Below are 22,174 nucleotides of genomic sequence, written 5' to 3' on the forward strand. Positions count from 1 at the left end.
TTTTTGGTTTCTTTTTCTTAATTTACCGGATTCGTATCAGCTGCAGGTTATTAATTCAAAAATCCTTTTACATAAATTGAAAAACATAGTGAAGATATTAAATTCAAAAAATTGCCTTGCAGTTCATTGCTGTGTTTTATTGCAAAAAATACACAAATATTATTACTGTATTCGTCGGTAAAAACTGTGGCTGATACAATAAACAGGAAATAAGCCAAACACACAGTCAGTCCGTTAAACCACGCAACCGCTGATAAAAAAATCAAATGCCAAATACACTGGCCTACTCCCGAAAACAACAAACAAACAAACACTGCGGCTGCCGACATCCGGTTCATCACAGCTCTTTGGCAAAACAAAATGCGAAGAAAATCCCCACAGATCAAGAAACGCCATCCGCCTACAGTCCGGTGTTGGGGGAGTGCCGGAAGAGGGCGTTGCGGGCGGCCCCGGGGGAGCGGCGCGAGGGGCTGTCGGGCAGGTGCTTGGCGCTGCTCCACAGCCGCACGTCGTCCTCCTCCGCCGGCGCCGACGACCACGAGCCGCGTTCGCGCAGCGGCGACGGCGGGGTGCTGCGCGGCGGCAGCGGGGGCACGCGCGCCGTCGGGGTGCCGCCGGGGCCGGGGGCGGCGGAGGGCGGGGCGTGGCCGGTGGCCGCCAGGTAGCGGTAGTACTGCACAACGACAACTCGTTCAGCAAACAGCGGCATTTCCGCATTAAATAATGGAAAGGAAATAATTATCCATGTATCTAATTTACTACTCAATTATTTATCAAGTAGAATAATTTGAAAAATTACATATCCAGTCTTAATTAAATTAAAGTCAACTGGTTAAATGGAAGTATTTTTACATTTCTTAATTTATTTTCACATTTCTTAATTTACATTTCTTAATCTTAATTTCTTAATTTAAAACAATACGGATTTCGTGAATACTGCGGCGAAGAATATTAAACTACAATTAAGTATAATTCAGCTCTTTTATTAAATAATCAAAAAAGAAAATCTGCGACTAACGAATCACGGGAAAAACTTAAAATTCACAGTTTCAGCTGTTAATTTCCCAGTCAAATTAACGGATTACGCGAATACTGCGGAAGGAATATGGAATAAGAATTAATTATCATTTAGCCATTTTACTGACCGATCTACAGAAAATCTATACATCAAATTTCTAAATCAAAGCAAAAACTCAACCGACCTGTTTATCCTCGACGCTCTGCTGGTACATCCTCCAGATGAGATACAGCACCGCCAACAAGCCCCCGATACTCAGCGTAGGTATCAACAAGGACCACCAGTCCGTCGCTCCACTGTGCGGCAGGGCGCGCACCATCTCCGGACTCAGGCGGATCTTGACGGGCACTTCGGTGCGCTGACCGGTGCGGAAGGATTCCACGAGGACGGAGGGCGGCTGGGCGCTGCTGGACAAGCGCTGAGCCAATCCCGGTCCGGACTGGAGGGTCAGCGGGTAGAGATAGGCTGAGGGGGCTTTCTGGTTGGGGGGTTTGGAGGGGATGTTGAGGCTGGCCGGCCAGGGCGCCGGCGACGGGTTGCCCACGTGCAGGATGGACGGGTCCGAGGAGCGCACTTGCAGTGTCTGCTGGACGCCGGGGACCGCCACCACCACCACGCCGCTCTCCGTCTGCACACAAATTACTTTGAGAAACCCGAAAAAACAGTTTCTTCTTATTTTTTTTTACAAATTTTTATTCGAAAAACTGCAATTTTTGTAGCAAATCCGGAAAACTATCGATTAAATATTCAGCAACATCTACGATATTAATTATGAAAATGGAAAGTCTTGCAATACAAATTTGAGAAAAAGTTTCAAATCATTAAAAACTGCTGCACAAATATTACAACCTGCAATGATTTTAAAACTGTTGTTGAAATAGATTACAACCACACACCACTCTCCGTCTGCAATTGAAAAATTTTATTTTTAACACCGGAAAAATAGCTGCATAATATTTTTACAGCTTTTTATTTCAAAACAATTTATTAAAATCAATTACGATGGAGAAAAAAACCGCTTTGATGGCCACCCACCTGGATGTGATTGATGTGCACTTGGGGCGTGGCCACGAAGAATCCCGGGAGGAACTCCAGGTTGACGCTGCTGCTGTGTCCCGCCGTGTCCTTCACCGTCACCACGAGGTCCGCCTCGAAGCCGCTCAGCGCTTCCTCCGTCGGCTGGCTGCCACCGCGGCGCGCCTCCACATTACATACGAAATCGCCCTTCTCGTCCACTCCGGGCCGGACAGAGAAGACGTCATCCGCCGTGACGCCGCCGGGATGGGCGCGACTGAAGCGCACTTCGCACTGGAACAGCTCTTCCTCGTCGTCGTCCCACGCTGCACGTTTCACGCCGACCAGAGAACGAAGCTGTGCATCCGAACACTCCACGTGGCCGCTGCCTTTTCCTACACGAAATATATGCATCCTTTGCAAAGGGAAACCACGCAGAATCTTCTTTTTTTAGTAATCATTTTAGTGTAATGTTTCATTTCATTTCTACAAATCTTCACCAATTTCCCCAAAATTCTGTGGGCGACTTTTTGTAAAAATTATTCGGCTACAACTTTTCAATATTAAGTAATCACTTAACAAAAACTCGTGAACCAAATCGAAATCGTAAAAGAATTCACAAAAAATTATCTAAAAATAACTCAAAGAAAATTAATTAAAAAAATTACAGACTAACTGTCACTAACAAGAATTGGAAAACATTCGCGCAAAAATGAAAAATCGTTAAATTAAGTTTGGAAAAATAAATAAAAATTTGTAGAAGTCAAATGAAAATTGCGTAAAAACCAAAAAGAAATAAAAAAAATAATCTATAAAATACCCAGTTTGATTTGGAATTTATCAAAAATTAAAAAGAATAAAATTGCGAAACCCCTAACGAAAAATCCGATAAAAAAAAATTTAGAAGGATTAAATAACGCTGATACTCACCGAAGACGACGCGCGCGCTCAACTTGCCGCTGTCCTCGTCGTTCTTCGCAACATTGCTGATAAAGGCTTTCTCCGCCGGCGCCGCCGCAATGCTAACCACCTGCGGGGGCTTCACCAGTAGTGTCGTTTTGGAGGCGACCGTCTGGGAGACGTTGTAGAAGACGATCGCCTGGCCAGGACCAACCGCCACGGCGATGCCCGACTGCCGGTCCACGCTGACGACCCCCGGCGCCGACGACGTCCACACGCCCGACCGTCCGTCCGCCGACATCAATCCGCAGCGGAAGCACACCGCCTCGCCGACTTGAACCTCCACGTCGTGCGGCACGATGACGGCGCCCACGTGGATGTGCACGAAGTCGAACAGACCCGACCGTTCTTCGTCCCAGACTTTCAAAATCGTGCTCCCGGTTTTCGACGCTCGCACCATCAGGGTGCTGTTGCCGCTGTCGGTGTGCCAGTTGACGGAGACGATGTCGTTTCTATCAAAATAACGACACGCGTGGTCATACCGTCAAAAGTGAAAATATACATAATTTTAAAATAAATCCTAATCTTTTGTACAAAACAAAAAATCAAATTTTTTTAAAGACACATCGCCAGTTGATTTTCAGTTGGGTTTTACACGTTCACGTAAAAATTGCTGTTGCCTTGTAACGGCGTGTTCTTTAAATGAAAAGTTTCCTGTTAATTCGCAGTTTCTCTTAAACATTACAGAAATTCCAGCCAATTCTGGCGACTACGAGTCGGAATTTCATTGGTGACGGTGGTACTTACCGACTGGTGCGGAATTGCAGTCGGCTGAAGACCGCGTGAAATTCCCGACCCAGATTATCGTGATGGGTCACGCCAAAGCGCAGTGGAATGCCTAGCGGGATGTGCGCCACTTCCGGGCCGCTGCGCAGCGCGCTATCCACGTTGATCTTAATAAAAGACGGTTCGTTGACCTGTAACAAGCGCGCTGCGTTAGTGTTTTAAACGACAAGCGGGAAGTTTCATTTAGATTTGAAATTACCAATTTAAGTGACAAATTAAAAATAAAATCATCTTTCCAAATTAATTAAAACCAACTTTTCACCCACGCTGTTTTAAAGTTTCAACATATCAGAAGGAATCAAATTTTTTTCTCCTAAATTTCCTTTATGAAAATAAAATTCCACAAAATTTTCAGTTCCCGAATGCAACAAATTAAAACGAAAATCACCCAATAAAACTAGATTAAATTAAATTAGCTGTAGTTTTTAAATACAAAATTACCTGCACGCCCCGCACTATCCGCGTCCGCTGCTCCTTCTCGCTAACGTCCACAACCAGCATCGCCCGCCCGGACTGCGCTCCGCTCTGAATATGTCCACCGGCCTCCACACCGACCACATCAGCTCCCTCCAGGACGCGGTAGGTCAGCTGCGCGCTGCCGTCCTTGTTGGTGCGCAGCTTCAGGCGGGCGTTGGGCGTCATGAGCAGGTTGTCGCAGTTGCACGCGGGCACCAGCAGCTGCGCCTCCTCCACCACCGCTACGACTAAAGAGTCCTTGAACATCTTCCCGACGGGATCGGTGGCGGACAGGGACACGGTGACGGCGCCGGACGATCGCCCGACCAGTCGCATGGCAATGTTGTTATCCTCCAGCACCGCCAAGCCCAGGGAATGGTAGACTGACTGGAGGCCGGCACTTTCCGGATTGTCGATGGACCACACGAATTTGTACATCGGCATCGTTGAGCCTGCAATTTAAGCCATCGAAATTTAATTTTATAATTCAAAAAACTGCCATTTTACAGTAAATATTTTTGAAAGAAATTGACCGGATAATTTAAAACACTTTATTCGTAATTATGTTTAAAAATTTAATAATGTTTAAATTCCTTATCCCATACTATTGAAACTTTATACATACTTGTACATAGCAACGGAATATAAATATTCGAAAAACATATTTATTAACTAATTTCCGCACCGAACGTGAACGGCGTCTCCTGGTCTGTGAGACCGAACGCCACCAATGGCATTTCCTGGCCGACGGCGATGCTGCGGAGGGGAGCGCGGATGCGGACGCCCTTGAAGGGCACCACGTGGATAGTAACTTCATCTGAGGAATAGACCACGTCCTTCCCGGTCACGGGGTCGACGTCAACAATCTCTCCATAGATCTGCGTGTTGCCGGTACTGAGCGCCTCCACGATGCCCCCGCCGTCCACCGCGGCCAGTTTCGCCGAGCGCACGGCAAAGCGCAGAGAGTTCAACGGCTGTGGACCGCCTTCGATCGTCAGTTGCAGGCGCGCTTTCGGGATCATGGTGATATTGCGGGGCTCAATGTGCAGCGGCGGGAAAACCTGGCAAATCAATGTAATTTATTTTAAATTACCATACATTTAATTTACACTTTATTAATATTTATTTAAATTCTACTAATTTAAAAACAGCATAATCGGATGCCCAATCAAATTGAGAAAACAAATAAACGTAATTAATTTTAAAATTAACATACATTTAATTTACACTTTGTTAATATTTATTTAAATTCTACTAATTTAAAAACAGCATAATCGGATGCCCAATCAAATTGAGAAAACAAATATACGTAATTAATTTTAAATTAACATACATTTAATTTACACTTTATTAATATTAATTCAATTTCTATTAATTTAAAATCAGAATAATCAGATGCCCAATGAAATTGAGAAAACAAGAGAACGCAAATGCAGTGTGCACCTGGATTTCCACGGAGTTACTGTGGATGTCAGCGGCCATGCCCTTCGTGCCTTTGAAGGCCACGCCGGCGCGACCGACGGCGTTGCCGTGGACGGAATACAGGCGTTCAGTGGGGGAGTCGGTGGCTTCTTCACGCAGCGCCACCACGTTAGCGGTGTTGACGGGAACGATCTTGAGTAAGGGGAAGAGATCCACGGGGATGCGTTGGCCGGCGGAATCGTAGGCGCGCAGCAGCAGCGCGATGGAGCTGCCCAGCTGCACCTTGTCACCGGCGATCACTTCAATGCGAGCCAAGCCTGCAAAGAACAGTCCAAAAATTAAAGAATATTTATTCAAAATTACTGCACTTTTAATTAAGGAACGCAGTCATACTTTGAAAAATTACAATCTTCAACGAGATACTTTTAACAATAACTGCAAGATATATTTACGCGGATGTATGGAGAATTTTATGAGCAACGTACCAGCCACGGTGACGAATAGAACAGCCGGCTTGCCCGGCACACACAAATCATACGCCGTCAGGGAAAAATCTCCGTCCAGCAGCGGCCCGATGGCCACACTGCGGCTCTTCACATCGTAGTTAATCCGCGCCAAATCCGGATTACTGGACACCAGGTGGAAATACCCCGAACCCTCCTTGATCCGCGTGCTCTCCTCGCGCCCGGGATAGTTAAACACGGTCAACTGGTCCTGCGGGAAGCGCGCCGGCTCCACCAGCGCCAACTCCACCGCCGCCGTCAGCGCCCGCGGCAGCGCACTGGACTCCGGGCTCTTCACGGCGTGCAGGGCGTCACGGTGGTAGTGGTCGACGTGCACCGTCAGCGTCACCTTCCCGGCGGCGTCCAGCACGTGGACGGTCTTGTATCCCGCGGCGGCGTCGACGTGCTTGCGCTGTCCGTGCCAGAGCACCCGAATCCCGTGGGGATCTTTCAAGTCAAGGAGGTGTTTATCCGACACCTCCCAGGTGAAATGCAAGGAGCTGAAGTTGTCCAGTTTCCGGCCGAGCGAATCGAACACGTCGATGTCGATGATGGCGTCCTGTCCGCGGAGAACCGGGTAGGCGTCATTAGAGCGTTTGCGCCAGGGGCACGGCGGGAGTTTCTGCCCGGCGATGGGCTGGGGGCGGACACGGAGGATCAGTTGGGCCGGGTGGACGCAGCTGACGCGCCCGATGAGGCGGGTTTTGACCGGCAGCGGGAGGGTGGTCGAGGGGGCGTTGGCGATCTCCAGCGTCACGCTGTCGTCGCCGATTTTGCTGCACGTCAATTCCAGTAAGGTTACGGCGTCCGTCCCGCGGAGGGTCTGCGCGCGGACAATGCGGGCGCCGTCCTCACCTGCAAAATAGTCGTCTTTCAACACCAGCGAAGTCTTGCGTTATTTCATTGGAAAAATACTGGTTACACTGTGTTATTTGCATAATTTACACACTAATAAGTAAAGATTATTTAATTCACGCCTTTTAAAACTTAATTTATAAACTACAAAGTATTAGCTATTTCAAAACATTGCTCAAATCAATAAAAATGTGATAGTCTTCCTTAAAACTCCAATTTGAAAATCGAAAAAGTTGAAAAACTTGCATCAACTACTCGAAAAATAATAAATTTCTTAATTAAAAAAAATAAATTCATTAACTTCTGCGTTGAATATTTGAAAATATGTTATTATTAAATACAGTACATAAAACATGTACTGAATACACTCCGGGCAAGATCCAAAGTTTGTCTTACTGGCGGTGATGCGGTGATGTTCGGGATCGCGGATCCATGGCAAGGGTCCTCCACGGAATTGCAGAACGCGGCTGCTGCCGATGGCCAGCACCACCTCCTTCTCCCCGTCCACCGCTTCCATGGCATCGAACGCGCCGACCGTCGCCTCCGCACTGATCACCTCCTCTCCGGACACGTACGTCACCTTCACCGTGGAGAAACCAGCTTTCAGTGCTTTCAGGTAGACCGCGCTGCAGGCATCAGCCGACAGCTCCGGCTGGTTGGCACGTTCGATCCCAAAGACCTCTTCATCGCCCACCGACACACTGAGATTCAGGTGCCGACAATCCGTGAAGACCACCGGGGAAGCTTGTCCGGGGATGCGGCCGCGCAGAGCGACGGGAACGGCAAGAATATGACCGACTTCGGCTTCCCGTACCGCCGGGGGAAGAATCATATCGCTGACCGGGAGGATGTAGATGTTGGCGCTGTCGGAATGATCGTTATTGCGGACATCGTACGCGGTGACGACGGTATGCCCGTCTTTCATCCCAGAGGTGAGGCGTCCGGAGGAGGCGTCCACTTGGCACACGCTGCCGTCGCCGGTGGACCACGTGAAGGTGCCGCTGCCTCCGCTGGCCTGCAGTTGCATAGAATAGCTCCGTTTCGCGTCCCGGGAAGTCGCGTCCGAGGGGAAGAGCACCAGCGACGGACGGACGACGACCGGCGCATTAATTTCCACCGTCTGCACCTGAAAAAGGAAGAAGAGGTTAAATTTTAAAAAAAGCACGATTTTTTAAATTTCATTTGTGATTTTGTTTTAATTTATTCGAATTCCATTAAATTTAGTAGATCGATTTACGCAATAACGTTTTCATTTCAGCTTTTTTTATTTAATTTTTGAATATTTATTTAATAAAATTAAAACTTCTGCACCATTTTGAGATCGAATATAAACCGGATTAACCAGTTTCTAGCAGTGCAGGCTTACTTCAAAATAAACTGGGTATTATTAACAAATAGAAACCGAATATTTTAAATAACTGCCTTCCAAGAATTTTTTTGCACGATTAATTTTTTAGAAATTTACCTTGGTAATGGCATTGGGAAAGCGGTGCAGCTGCCCGTTCTTCTGCACTACACCCAGCAACTGCGCCGTAATCTGCGTCTTGCCGGTCTTGATGGTTTTAACGTGACTGATGGTGCCGTTCTGCGCCGTGCGGATTACTTGGAAGAACAGCGGGTCCACTTGCAGTTCGATCCGCAGGTTGTCGCTGGGGAATATCAGGTGGCTTTCGCGGTCATACAGCTCCGCGATGAAGTCATATTCGCGGAGATTCTGCAGCACCCACACGCGGCCGGGTTTCACCAACAAGTTCAGGTAAGCGGGCAGGACCACGTGGATGAGGGAGGACGGGTGCGCCGTGTCGCCTTCGATGACGTTGCGGTCTTTCAAGCGGACCTAGTACAACATACGCAGTGAAATATTTTTGACAAATTCAAGCCGCATATTTTTTAATTTTATTTCCATTGTTGTGTAACCGGTTAACGGAATTTCCTGTTTCAAATTTTATTACAGTAATTAATTTCCAATCAAAAGTGTTTCTCTATCGTTTCGTTTCTCTTTAAAGGATTGGAATAATGTTTAAGTCACGCTGATACCTGCAATCAAAAATATTAAATAACTATAATTTCAAGAATTATTTCTAATTAATCTGGAAATTTTAACTGGCAACTTTAATTAAAAAGTGAACTGAATCTCGACCCACCTCGGTGTTGCCCAGTTCGGTGCAGGCGACAATGGAGTGCTTCTCATCCAGACTGCAGACGCCGTCATCCCGTAGCTGTAGCTGATACTGCGGCGACGGCATCGGAATATACGACGTGGTGGACTGTTTAATCTGCATCACCCGGTAATGCACGCTGCCCTGTGGTATTAAGTATACATCGTAGTCCGGCTGCAGGACGACGTTGGCCACCACCAGCAGCCGCACCGACGCCTTCCCGACCTCCCGCCACACGGGACTGGTTAACGCAGCCGAGACGATCGCCGATCCCGTCTGCAAACTCTCCAGCAGCACCATATAGCCGCGTTTATTCACGGCTTCCAACGCGGCCACGGACGCCGGTGGTCGGTATTCCGAGTCGGAGAATTTCGTGAATTTTATGATGCTAGCCCCGTCAACGAACACCTGTGAAGTAACCGGTCATTTGTTACATCTGCAGCTATCGAAAAACCGCAAAAAAATTACAACCAAAACCAGAAAAGATTTTTCAAAATCAAAATTACTTTTGTTCCAATTTTCACATTTTCACAGCACTATGCCGAAAATCATTAAATTATTGACCGATCGGAAATTAACATTTAATTACCAGTTGTTATTAACCGAGAAAATGACACGTACGGAATCGGCGCATCGGCCTCCGAAAAACAGCCGGAAACGTTTAAAAAAAATCGAAATTATTTTTATTTATTTACAGCGAATTTTTCTAATACAAAATCATACGGGACGCCATCATAACTGTCATTCGCCATTACAATTAATTTAATTAAATTACTCATCGAAGTCTTTAAGCGTCTGGTTAATTCTGATTACGTAATGTACATATTAATTTTCTCGTTCGTCAAAAAAATGCCACATACGGAGTCATTGCGCACGTCGTGTTCGATGCGCCAGTCAAACTCCAGACCCTCCAGCGAGGAGAATCGATCCCCGTTGACGTCCTTGGCGCTGATCTCAAAGGCTTCCGGTGCGTCCTCCAGGAAGAGTTTGCGCGTGGTGGTGAAGATCTCCAGCGAAGCGATGCTGTCGATCATCACGTCGCAGCGGAGAGACTGCGAGGGATGCTCGGCCCAGATAATACTCGTCAGCCGCGATACGGAACTGGAAACGGCCGAGACGACCGCGGCGCTGGAGCAGCTCACCCCGGCGGAAGAGGGCGCCACGTTGCCGTCGGCGTCCAGCAGCACCGGCGTCACGGTCACTGCAACACAATCAATTTATCGTTCAAACTACTTCCTGATTCGCCACGTCCGTATCGCGCATGTTCAGTATTATTATTACGCCCGTGCAATAATTTGTCAAAGTGCTACGGTCCTAACTGCTGCAGTCACTGAAACCATCCTCTAGACGAACATACAACCTTCTTATTTTCCAGTGAAAAATACTTGACATTAAATTTTCAATTTCTCGCAGAGTTTACGGATAATCTTCCCAAATTTTATCGTTAAAATCACTCCGGTAACGTATCGATTAATTTCCCCCGATTCTTTCCTCGAATTCATTCAATAAATCAGTCAATTAAATCAGCAGCGAATTAGTCAATAAACAAGTAATTAATGCATGTAAACAACAGAGAGATCCCGCTGCACTGTCATGATGTATTGTAAGTACAGTAATCGCGAAGATGCGCGATAAAGGCGCGCCGCGGTCGATGACATAATACGCAAGTGTTTTCAGTTTTTACTTAACTACAGACAAAGCAGTAATACAGAGATCGACAGGCAGACATTTTTCTTATTTTTGCTGAATTTTACGTAGAGAGAAATTAAATTCAATAACAAATACCAAATGAAATGAATTATATGAAATAATTATGACTAAAATTATTAGGAATTCAATTATTAAATTCACTGATAAGTGAAGCCTAAAATCATGACTGCCAATTTTTTATACTTGACATGCGTGGTTCTTAATCCACTCCAGCCTTACCGACATCCGTACGAGTGGAACGCCAAGTATAGCACCGCGCACTCTCCTTCTCCCCGTCCTCCGTGACGCGCAGTGTAAAATTGGCGACGACGCCATTGGCGGAGCGCGGCAGCAGCACGCGCGGCACATTGAGCTTATTCTGCTCCCCAGCGGCCACCGCCGCGACGCCGTCCCAAGAGGAGAGAAGGCCGGTGAGAGATACGGCCAACACGACGACAGAACAGCCGTTCCTGCTCAGCGGACTCGGCGAACCCGGGCCAACGGCCGTCTTCGCCATGCTGCAGCGCCTGTCTGACGGTCGTGCTTTCGCGCCTCGACGCCCGATTCAAACAGCGGGATTTCCGCGCTTCACAATGCGCCAAGATTCCCGGTGTTTTCCCCCGCAACGACGGAGTGTACGGCGCGAGAACCCAGAAGAGGCACTTTCCGTTACAGCGACGCTGCGTATTTAGCCAGCTGTCGTTAAAGGAAAACGGCGATACGGAAACACACGGCTCTCACGGGACACTGCAGGATTATACGCCGTAGAGAATTATCAAAAAACCAGTCTGTTATACAGTTACAAAACAATCAAGTGCTTTACCGAGATTCTGAAAAAAACTGAACTTTTGACAAAATTTAAAGTGACAAAATCACAAGTGAGAAACGTAGAAAAACCCGAGTCTGATGAAAAAGCATAATAAATTTAGCAACTATCGCCCGAGGTAGGTTGGCTGTGTGTCAGACAGCCCGTGTGTTCCAGGAATTTCGAAATGACGACATGATTGAAAATAATTTATTTTTAATAATCGTACAGAATGTTTTATTTGGGAAGAACCTTTTTCTTTATGTGAAAAATATTTGGCAGTTAAATTTGTCTGGTCTTCTACGGACAATATTCCCGGGTTTGGATGGGATCAGTTGACGACAACGATGGCGCAGGCAGTGTGATTACTGTAGTCTGTAGTGAAGCGAGCAGAAGCAGAATGATTATTTGATTTTTATTTTTTGGCGTTGAATCTGCGCAGCTGTACTTGATCTGCAGTCGGCGTTATTACGTGATGGTGTGCGCCTGTCCCTGGCGCGATGGACTGCCCTGCAACGGATCGCCGCGCGGACGCCGTCTCCCTTGAAGAGGGGGAGATGTTGCTGCGAGGCGCCAGCGGAGTGGAATTGCAGGCCGAGGATGTGATGCTGCCCGGGCCCTTCCAGCGCCACGAAGCCCTGGCCTACCTCATCGACTTCATGGAGGGCCGCGGCACGCTGCACCTGCTCCGCTTCTGGCTGGAGGTCCAGCACTTCTCCCACGTCCAGGCGGCGCCGCCCAGTCCGCCTGTCCCGAGTCAGGCTGATGCTTCTGTAGGATGCTGTTGCTGTCGGCAGCCGCCCGCGGGCGACGCTGCGCTGTCCCGTCCGCGCTTTCTGGATCTGGCGCATCCCGGGCGTCGGCGCAGTCCCTCCGCGATGGAGTTGCCGCGGGAGGAACTGACTGCCGAAAGGTAAAATGAACACCTGTTCGACATGCAGCGCTCTTAATTTTTATATCAATTTAATGGTGTTATCTTATTTAAATTGCATTTAAATTTTCAGTCAGATGGTTTTTGTTTGGTTTTTATTTGATCAGATAGTTTTTATTTTTAAATTAATGATTTTAATTTACCGTATATATTCCATATTTTAGTTGAGTCAGTTATGGCTTATAGTTGAGTAATTTACTTAATTTACTTGAATTTAATTTTGAAACCCATTAATTCTCTTTTAATTTTGCTGTGATGGACAGGTCACAGATGTGACTTTTTTATCAGTTTAACTTTAGCGTTTTTGCTGTTATTTTAATTTTATTATTTCGTTTAGTGATGCCAGTTCCGCGACGGAGTCGCCGTTGCCTCCACGACTGGTCAGTAATCCCGGTAGGTTGCGGTGTCTGCGTGACAAGCGCTGTATTTGCGCGGAAGTGATTGTGAATCCGTCGGCTTTTGCGCAGAAATGGAGGAGTGTGCGCTGCGCATCTTCAGCCAGTACCTGGGTCTGGACGCGGCCGACGCGGTGCAGCTGCCGGTGGAGGACGCCGACGGGATGCGGCAGGAGGTGCTGGAGCGCATGTGCCGCGAGGACGGCCAGCTGGATCTGGACTGCTTCCGCGGCCCGCAGCAGGCCGCCTGGCAGCTCATTCAGTCGCGGTACACGCCGATTTCTTTCTGATTTAATGCCGATTTTTCATCAATCTTCTCATTATTCCGTCCCAATATAGAATTACATAATTTTGATCTTGATTTATTTTTTAATTAAAATTTTTATCATTTTTAATACTTCATTTAGTCACGGTACACCCCGATGTCTTGTTGATTCTGCCTGAAGTTTAATGACTACTGAGTACCGATTTTTCATATTGTAACTGATTTTTAATTTGTCTGTAATTGTGCTATAATTCTAGTTACCGGTACATTACAGTAATGTGATGTTACAGAATTTCCGCATGTACAATTGTACATCGTGTATGTGTAGCCGTGTTTCTTGCAGATATTTCGAGCAGTTCCGGTCGAGCTACCATTTCCTGCAGTACAAATCGCAGCTGGTGCTGGGCCAGCATTTCTACCTCTTCGACATCCTCAACAGTCCCGCCGCGCTGCCGTATTTTCTGGAGGTTAGTGACTGTAACTCATGCAACATTTTCAGTGAATTTTGACGGGAAATGCCGGTGTTTAGTACACGGAATGCTGCGGCCAGGCGTACCTGGACGCGCTGTGCTTCCTGCTCAGCGGTCTGCAGTTTCTCCGCCATTCCGCGCGCGACGGCGCTGGTGACGCTGATGTCGCCGGTGTGGCGCAAGTGCGCAGTGATGCCTGTGCCATCTTTGACAAGTACGTTGTCACATTATTTTACCTTATTTATAATTTACGAAACAATATTATTAACCAAAGAAAAATGTCTAAATAATAATAACCATAGTTAAAATAGTTAATGATTAATTAATTAAAATAATCGCCTGATTTTTCGGACAGATATCTGTCCGTCCATAAATGCTCAGCGGTGTTAGCCGACATCGGCATCGCCGATGTCGTGGAGAAGAGTTTATCAGGTGACGATTGTGTGTGCGCGGCGTTCCGGCAAGCCGTGCTGGTCGTCTATGGATATTTCGCCCAGGTACTAAACGAACACCTTTCGCAATACACCGACTATTATATTTGTGTATTTGTTTCGGCAGAACCATCTCAGCGCCTTCTTCCGCAGCCAGTCCTTTATGCGCTTCTTGATTGACCTGGAAGTGGCGCTGAAAGTGGCCTTGTTCGAGGCCGGCTTCGCTCCGTCCACGGCCAGCGGACCACCGGAAGTCAACGGAAAGGAAAGAGGACGGAAGCTGAATTCCGCTGCGAAGAGTCGGCCCGTGTCGCGCATGGAGAGCAGTGACGAGCCGGTGCTGACGCGCGGCAGTCGCAGCAGTATCGCCGACAGCAGCGACTGCGGCAGTTCCATCGATCTGTCGCTCGGTGTCGCCGATGTCTTCCCGTCCACCTCCAGGAACCTTAAGTTAGTGCCGATGTTGTCGCAAATTAATTGTTTTAAAAATACAAAATGAAGTGGATATAAGTTAAACATTACACGAAATATTTAATCGATGAATTTACAAATAGAAAATCTTAAATCATTTTAACTTAAAATTTATACATAATTTGATGTTGTTAGAATTAATTATTGATGTATTCAATGTACGTGTATATAAAATTGAAATTATGTGCCATCATGATACAGGAAGATGACCCTTGGGGAAGTTGACTCACTGGGTCATTTTGTCTCGTTCGGCGAGAAGGAGCCGGCGGCGCCGGTGACGGGCAGTCTGCACTTTCTGCACCGGACCATCCGCCGGCTGAAGAAGGAGGAACAGCGCCGGCAGCGCGACGAAGACGCCGCCAGTGAGGCGCAGCGCATCATCGACGACACGCTGCAGTCGGTGCAGTGCGGTCGGCCCTTCGATTAGCCGGTCTGCGACCTCATATCGACGGCGCGGATTTCCGGCAGCTGCGACACTGGACGACCAACAATAATTTGCAAGCGTGACAATAATGAATGTGATGCTGTTCTATGCTTTCTGCCTTTCCACGAGAGATTAAATGAATTTACTATTATTCCGCTGGCGAATATTCCAAAATAATCATACTAATGTTTTGTACAATTCCTGGTTAAATTGTTTTATAAAATTCGTGTTTATAAAATATTTATAAATTTTGCTGATGTGTGTGTTGAGCAGAACTGCTGTCAAAATTCAACAAATCAATAAATTGTGCAACTTTTCAATCCAGAATAAGTAATTCAGTATGTACGAGTACCGAAGAATAGGTGGAAATATTGAGCGAGAAAATGCCGCAAGAATACTACGCAAAACTATGAGCGGGACCGCGACTAGAACGCCCAACCGATCCATGAACCGCATACATTTCCAGTACCGTACAAAACCCCATTTCGTAAATGTAACTCTGGCAAATTAACGCGAACACCCAACACGACAATATTAACTAAATCAACCGGATAGAAAACGGTGTGAACCAAGTGGAAAAGGAATACAGCCAGTCAATCCATCTCAGGGCGCCAGCTTCTCCGAGGCGCGGGTGACGTCCCATCCCGTCCAGGAGAGCGTGTCGCGGGCGTCGTTCTCGTTAAATCCCATGGCTACCAATTGCGCCACTTTATTGGCCATCTCCGGCACGGTGGTGGGGGCGTGCGCGTGCACATGCGCCCAGTAGCGCGCCGTCAGGTCGAACAGGTGTCGGTTGCTCTTGAACTGACCGGCCACGATGGCGTCCTGCGGATCATCCGGCACCTGCGCAATCACCCTGATTATTCACTTATTTATTCAAATTTAGTTAGTAATTAATTTCTAATTATTTTGATACGGGTTTAATTGAAAGAAGAGAGAGGACGGAACGCAACTGGGGAGCTGAGGAGGGCCTGGACGGAGATGAGGACGGTGCGGAGCGTCATGGCGGCGGCCCAGTTGGTCTTGAGGATGTCCAGACAGATGGCGCCCGTGGCGCTGCTGACGTTGGGATGCCAGACCTTGGTGATGAAGCGCATCTCCGGCGGCCGGAACGGGTACTCGGGCGGGATCTTCACGTCGATCTGGAAGGTGCCGCCCTCGTAGGGGGTGCCCTGGGGACCCTTGATCGTGCCCAGCAGCTGCAATGAGAAGAGCCAACAATGTCGCCGTTTTAATTCAAAATTAAATTAACCAAGGATTAAATTAGCATTAATTGGCATTAAAAAAGAAATAAATTATGAATTAACTGAATTAAACAGGAATTAACTGGATTTAAATACAAATTAAATCAGAAGATCATCAATTAAAATCAGAATTAATCACGATTTAATTAGGAACTGAAGTATAGTTACACCAGATTTAAATCACCATTAAATCAAATAAAAAAAATTCAGAAAGAATTACATAAGAATTACAATGAATGAAAGCAAACCAACATTCAACAAAATTGAAAGACAGTAAAAAAAATTAAAAATCGAAATTAAACCAGAATTAAATCGTAATAAAACTAAACGTTAAACGGCAATTAAATCAAAATTAAACTGCTGATTTTAACCCCGCTCGCACCTTGTCCAGCCGGCCGTCCACCGACTCGAGACTGACGATTCCCCGCTCCGCGTCCGTCGTCTTGGCCGCGTCGGCCAGTTCGCGCTGGATGCGCGTGATGGACATGGAGGTGGCCATTCTGTCCGCCAATCGACCAGCTCCCTCAACAACGCACAATTTCTCCCTCGGCGACGATTAGGTAGACGGTGGACGCCACCAGCTAAAATTCTGCAAGCAGGCACACAACGTACACTAACTTCACATAAGATAAGCAACCAGTTTAGCTAGACAGCAGAGTAAGACTCGGTAAAAATCCTGCGGACTGGGTCAGAGGTTCGCGACGATCTCCAGCACGTTAATCAGTAATCACCGCGGCGAGAAGCAGTCGATCCTTACCTAGCGCAATACGGCCGCGGGAGCGCCACTCCGCATTCCCCGCACGCCAATCCTCAACCAAGCAGACGTCGCGGACAATGCAGTAAGAGTGTAAGGAACAAGCACGGGTGCGCTCGATAAATTATCTACTGCACTCTTGACTTGGGCTCCGCTGTTTCACTGCAAATATTTAATGGTATACTTTACAAGCTGAACTAGTACAAATACGAGATCCTGGAATAAAGTTGGAAATACCAAAGTAACACGGCGCAAGATAAGTAATTCACAATAATAATGAGAATTTAGGATTAATTTCGCTTTTTCCAGTTTCTGCGAAAGCGAAAGCATGCATACGTAATGCTGTGCGTGGGGATAAATCATGGGTTATACAAATCCGCAGACCGAGAAATTCCCTGTATCTCAACCGAAATATTAGCGAAATTGCATAGGCAGCCAGTACAGCATGTGTAAGGAAATTTACGGACATTCACGCTGTAAGGAAGGAAATTTACGGACAAAGCGCTTCTGCGCGTTTTCGCCATTCAACCAGTGATCTAGGTGTGATGTGTGGAGATTCTGAGTTTTATGCTGATATTGTTTCGTCTAACTGCCTTTAGTGTCGGTAGAATTACAAATGTTACACGTTGTCTTTGTAATGCTATCATCCTACATCGCTGCACTTGTACTGTGGCTTAATGATACGCTCTTCTGCTTCACGCAGTTCAACTTTCCCCTTATAGCCCTTATATTCCTGTAAAGCGGTCTTTCCCCTTATATGACTATATCCAATACTGACTGGCACGATAGAAGGGCTGGATAAATTAAATGAGATTTTCTTTGTAGTTTGCATGTTTCTTTCTTTACTTTGCCAGTTTGCCCCATGTATGATTTAACCAGTAAAGTACCATATATGACTACACTACGGTATATGCGCATTTATTTCCGCCTACAGCAGCTTCTGGATTCCATGGGCGATATTTTCCGAGCTGGAACGGAAACCAGTTACAATGTAATTTCATTTGAAATGCCATTGCTGGCAGCAGCGACGGAGTTATGATTTATTCGCAAAATATAGGGCGTTGATTTGACGGGTTCCCTTTGTGTCAGAGACCGTCCTTGAATCATACAGGAAATGGAACACAGAAAGATAAACCGCACCGAAGATTGTCAAGTAGCAGCGGTGTCTGTATAACTTTGGACATGTTTCTTTGCTAGCATTATTGATAAACCTCACTTAACAAATGGGTAATTTTATGATTTTTGGGAGGTAATTATTACTAAATAAGCTTATTTATTGATAACTGTAGAGTAACCCTGCACTTAACAGCGCTTTTGTACGGTATGAGCCGCACCACACTGTAATAACGTTCAACGGGTTCAGGACCGCTTCTTATTCACAAACGTACTGTACAAAACAGGAACGCTATACAAAACTATATAACTGCACAAACGATAAAATCTGATAAAGGTATACTAAAAACTATACTGTCATCACAATTCAGCTAGATCGTTATCACCAGGTTCATCCGGTTCGATCACTTCAGGATTGTAGAAACTCAATTCCAAATCTTCGTTATCAGTTACTTGCTGATCGTTATCAGCGTCTTCATAGCTCTCACTACTAATGATGCCTGCACCGCGGAAACAGTTTTTTACACAGTCTACAGTAAGTCGTTTTAACGATTGGATACAAAATCAATAAACTCCTGTCGACTTGGTTTTTTCAAGTATCCAGCTCGCGTGCGAACGTCATCCTTCTGCTGTTTCTGCCAGGCCTCGTGTTCCTCCTTATAAAAGGTTTTATATGCTCGATTAATCCCGACATCCAATACGGGATGCTGTCCAGTCTGCCCGGCTGGAAAAAGAAACCTACAAAAACACGGTTAGTTAAATTGCTAGTGTTCCGTAATGTAGTTGAAGCAAATATTTGTGATAAAAGTTCATAAACACCTGTGCCACGTTCAGGTTTTCCAAAACTTCGGCACTACTGTTCAGCTTGTGCACTGGAACTTGGTTGCGAACCAGAGTGCGTGGACGCCCGTCATCGGAAAACGTTCTGCGGATCCAGGCGTGATCCAGCTGTTCGGTCCACCCCGCCGAAGAGGAACTTCCGACCACCACGTTGTCGGGAATGTTCAGCGACTTCATGATTTTCTCAGAAAACTGACCGGTTTTAGCAGCGCTTTTGAAATCTGTGTGGGCCGGAAGAATGCTGCCATCAGCAACAACAGTCAGTGTGACCGTGAATCCTTCTATTTCGCCGGGAGAGTGGAGCAGACAAACATGTTTGGATCCAGTAGGGAAAATGGAACGCGGTTTTGGAGGTACCAGACGGACCATCGTCTAATCCATGTTATAGACGTCCTTCATTCTGATTCAGCCTCCATTATGGTCCAAGTTACCATTCAGCTCAACCATGGTATCTAGAAACTCATTTTCATCTTCGATGTACTGGACCGTCATTTCCGTCTTTATGAAAACATGCGTTGCAGCGCGGTATACAAGCCGCTGCCGTTTCTTGAAGTGAGAAACCCACTTTTTTTGGAAGCGTGGAACTGGTTTGTCGGCAGATGTTATCGACTGGCAATCCTCTTCTCTTCATGGCAAAGGTCGGCATTGGTGACACAGAGCCCCTTCTTTCCTTGGCTTAAAACTCACGAACGCAGCTCGGCATTCCACTTCTTAGAACCTCTATTAGTACAGTTCTTTAGTCGCTTCCCAACCGGCTTTCCGGCAGCAAATCTTGCAACCCAGCGGCGCAAACTGCTCTCAGAGACAAAAGAATGCTTTCTGGCATACTCCTCATATGGTAAATTAGACTTTGCAAAGTGTAGAACGATGCGCTTTATAATGTCCAAGGAGTAATCTTTAACCATTTTTACTAATTTATGCTTTAACACACAAAATAAGTACACTAGATAATACTGATAAAGTAACAGGTTGCACAATCATACAAACTGTGTTGTCATAGTAATGAATCAATCGATCGATCGATCAATAAATCGATCGACCATTTAAGTGCGCTCACGTGCGTGCTCGGTGTGGCAACCGCATTGGGTGTTTGCGCCTAACCGTCGGCAGCATATGTGAATCGTGAACCCGCTCGTACAACGTACGTGCGTCTGCACTGTTAAAAATTCTGGCAAGTGGGAGGTTACTCTACTTACTAATTCCATGCGACTGAAGTCGATAGACTCCTATTGTAAGTCCAATGCTAAAATCTGGGTGTTTTTTTTTCTAAACAAAATAGCACTGTAGTGTACGTACATGTATAGACTGTACCTATTGTCGTATAGCAACGATGGTTATTGTGATACTTCTTACTTGTTGTTATTACCAGTTATCATTCAGTATCGATTGTACTGATGTGTGGTTAATTAATAAATATTAACTACAATACGGAGAGACTTCACAATGGCGTGAAGATAGTTAATCGGACTCGTACTGACTGGAGAGACAGAGAGAGTAGTGAGAAAGTAACGGCCCAAGTGCGGAAGGAAGTAGAATGCCGCAGAATGGAAGTCTTCCGAGAGAAACCTTAAATGCGACGGGAGAAACACTGGTAGGCGTACCGGGACAACAGCTGCTGAGGATAACGCAGTTCGACCCTGACAGTGATGAATGGCCATACTGGAAGAAACGCCTGAAGAACCATTTGTTTCTAACGAAAGTACCGAACGCAATGCAGTCTTCATTTCTGCTGGATTCGTTGTGCCCGAAGTCGTTCACACTTCTTTGCAAAATGTGCAAGCCGAAAGAACCGATGCAAATGCCAATTAAGGAACTCTATGAAATGCTGGACGCGGCATACCAGGAGTCGACCTTTTGGATAGCACAGCGAATTAAATTCTTCAGTGCGAAGCAGAAGACAGAGGAAACGCTGGTACAGTTTGCCAGCGAACTCAGGAGTAAGGTGGAACACTGCGACTTCCCAGAAGACGAACAAGAGAAAAGCCTGATTGCTGTGTTTGTAATGGGAATGAAGGATGCAGTGACGAGAAAGGTCATGAGTCTAAAAGACTTCAAGACACTGAATGAAGCTTTAAAGGAAGCTAAAGAGAACGAAACGAAGAGAAAGGAATTAGGAATTGGAATTGAAAGTGAATCGGATCATGAAGTGAAGAAAGTCCGCAAATGGAAAGGAAAGAAAGGAATGAAAGGAAAGAGAGATCAGAGTCACGATAAAGATGAATGTTACCGCTGTGGTAAGTCAAACCACACGTCTAATGAATGCTTTTTCAAGGAGAAGGATGCTTCAATTGTGGTCAAAGAAGACATACAGCCCGAATGTGTTCAAACATTGGAAACAAGTACGTCACGGTAGAAAGGGATCCGTATGACGTGTTGTAAGCGCCAAGGTGAACTGAAACTGAAGGGCGTACGTACTGGAAAGAACTAACAAAATGAACTTTATGTCAAGAATGGACATCGTTGCCAAGAAGCGTACTTAATGCTCATAAATTGTTGTTGTACTTTTACGACTGAAAAAGTGATGGGCGAGTTGTAGTGTACGTACATGTGTAGACTGTGCCTATTGTCGTATAGCAACGATGGTTATTGTGATACTTCTTACTTGTTGTTATTACCAGTTATCTTTCAGTATCGATTTTACTGATGTGTGGTTAATTAATAAATATTAACTACAATACGGAGAGACTTCACAAGCACATAATAATCAAATCATATTTAAAGCACTAATCAAGCTCATAAGTGGTTGTGTGAAGCACTTGCTCGCTTCAGGCAATTAAAAAGTTACCTTGAAGTTGATAATCAAACAACATCAAAATGAATAGCCAGTATGATTTCTAACTATCATAACAAAACTAATTTACTAATAATATTGTGCTTGCAAAAAGCTGCGCTTTGGAGACGCAATTGTTAAAGTTCTCAGTAAATGTTTTAGCTAACTATTATAATAATGAGCGGTTTCTCAGCCACTTCTTGCCCCCGGCAATCGAAGAGAATGCGTTGTGACCGTGATGAAAAGGAACGTGGGGAACGACTAGTTCCGACTTTGAAACAGTGTGCGATCTTAGTTTCGAACAAGGACGTTCGTTTAGTTCTAGTTTATTTAACGTTAACTCTTCCACAAGATGGAAAGACCGCTGTCAAAGATTAATCGAAAAAAAATGAAAAAACG

General features: G+C 45.9%; 3 protein-coding genes across 3 annotated transcripts; 1 reads left to right on the plus strand and 2 right to left on the minus strand.

Moving 5' to 3' along the window:
- Positions 1-122: 122 nt before the first annotated feature.
- Positions 123-11,756, minus strand: LOC129591821 (nuclear pore membrane glycoprotein 210-like). The gene is made up of 14 exons (XM_055487649.1): positions 11,103-11,756; positions 10,034-10,374; positions 9,159-9,581; positions 8,480-8,851; positions 7,411-8,140; positions 6,142-7,014; positions 5,678-5,973; positions 4,920-5,295; positions 4,220-4,686; positions 3,740-3,909; positions 2,963-3,444; positions 2,054-2,427; positions 1,203-1,646; positions 123-673 (listed from the first exon to the last, which is right to left on the minus strand). Exons 1-14 carry the CDS (start codon positions 11,377-11,379, stop codon positions 401-403), a joined length of 5,898 nt encoding a protein of 1,965 aa, XP_055343624.1. The 5' UTR covers positions 11,380-11,756; the 3' UTR covers positions 123-400.
- LOC129591823 (A-kinase anchor protein 10, mitochondrial-like) lies at positions 11,733-15,368 on the plus strand. Its single transcript, XM_055487650.1, has 8 exons — positions 11,733-12,580; positions 12,936-12,991; positions 13,066-13,261; positions 13,602-13,725; positions 13,788-13,942; positions 14,084-14,225; positions 14,287-14,609; positions 14,832-15,368. Exons 1-8 carry the CDS (start codon positions 12,168-12,170, stop codon positions 15,055-15,057), a joined length of 1,635 nt encoding a protein of 544 aa, XP_055343625.1. The 5' UTR covers positions 11,733-12,167; the 3' UTR covers positions 15,058-15,368.
- Positions 15,355-17,416, minus strand: LOC129591825 (ubiquitin-conjugating enzyme E2 K-like). The gene is made up of 5 exons (XM_055487652.1): positions 17,290-17,416; positions 17,056-17,214; positions 16,681-16,887; positions 16,008-16,253; positions 15,355-15,897 (listed from the first exon to the last, which is right to left on the minus strand). The coding sequence occupies exons 3-5, from the start codon at positions 16,795-16,797 to the stop codon at positions 15,658-15,660; spliced, it is 603 nt and encodes a 200-aa protein (XP_055343627.1). The 5' UTR covers positions 16,798-16,887; positions 17,056-17,214; positions 17,290-17,416; the 3' UTR covers positions 15,355-15,657.
- Between the last annotated feature and the right edge of the window lie 4,758 nt (positions 17,417-22,174).

Source organism: Paramacrobiotus metropolitanus, unplaced genomic scaffold (genome assembly GCF_019649055.1).
Source record: "Paramacrobiotus metropolitanus isolate TYO unplaced genomic scaffold, Prichtersi_v1.0 Parri_scaffold0000048, whole genome shotgun sequence".
Taxonomy (NCBI): domain Eukaryota; kingdom Metazoa; phylum Tardigrada; class Eutardigrada; order Parachela; family Macrobiotidae; genus Paramacrobiotus; species Paramacrobiotus metropolitanus.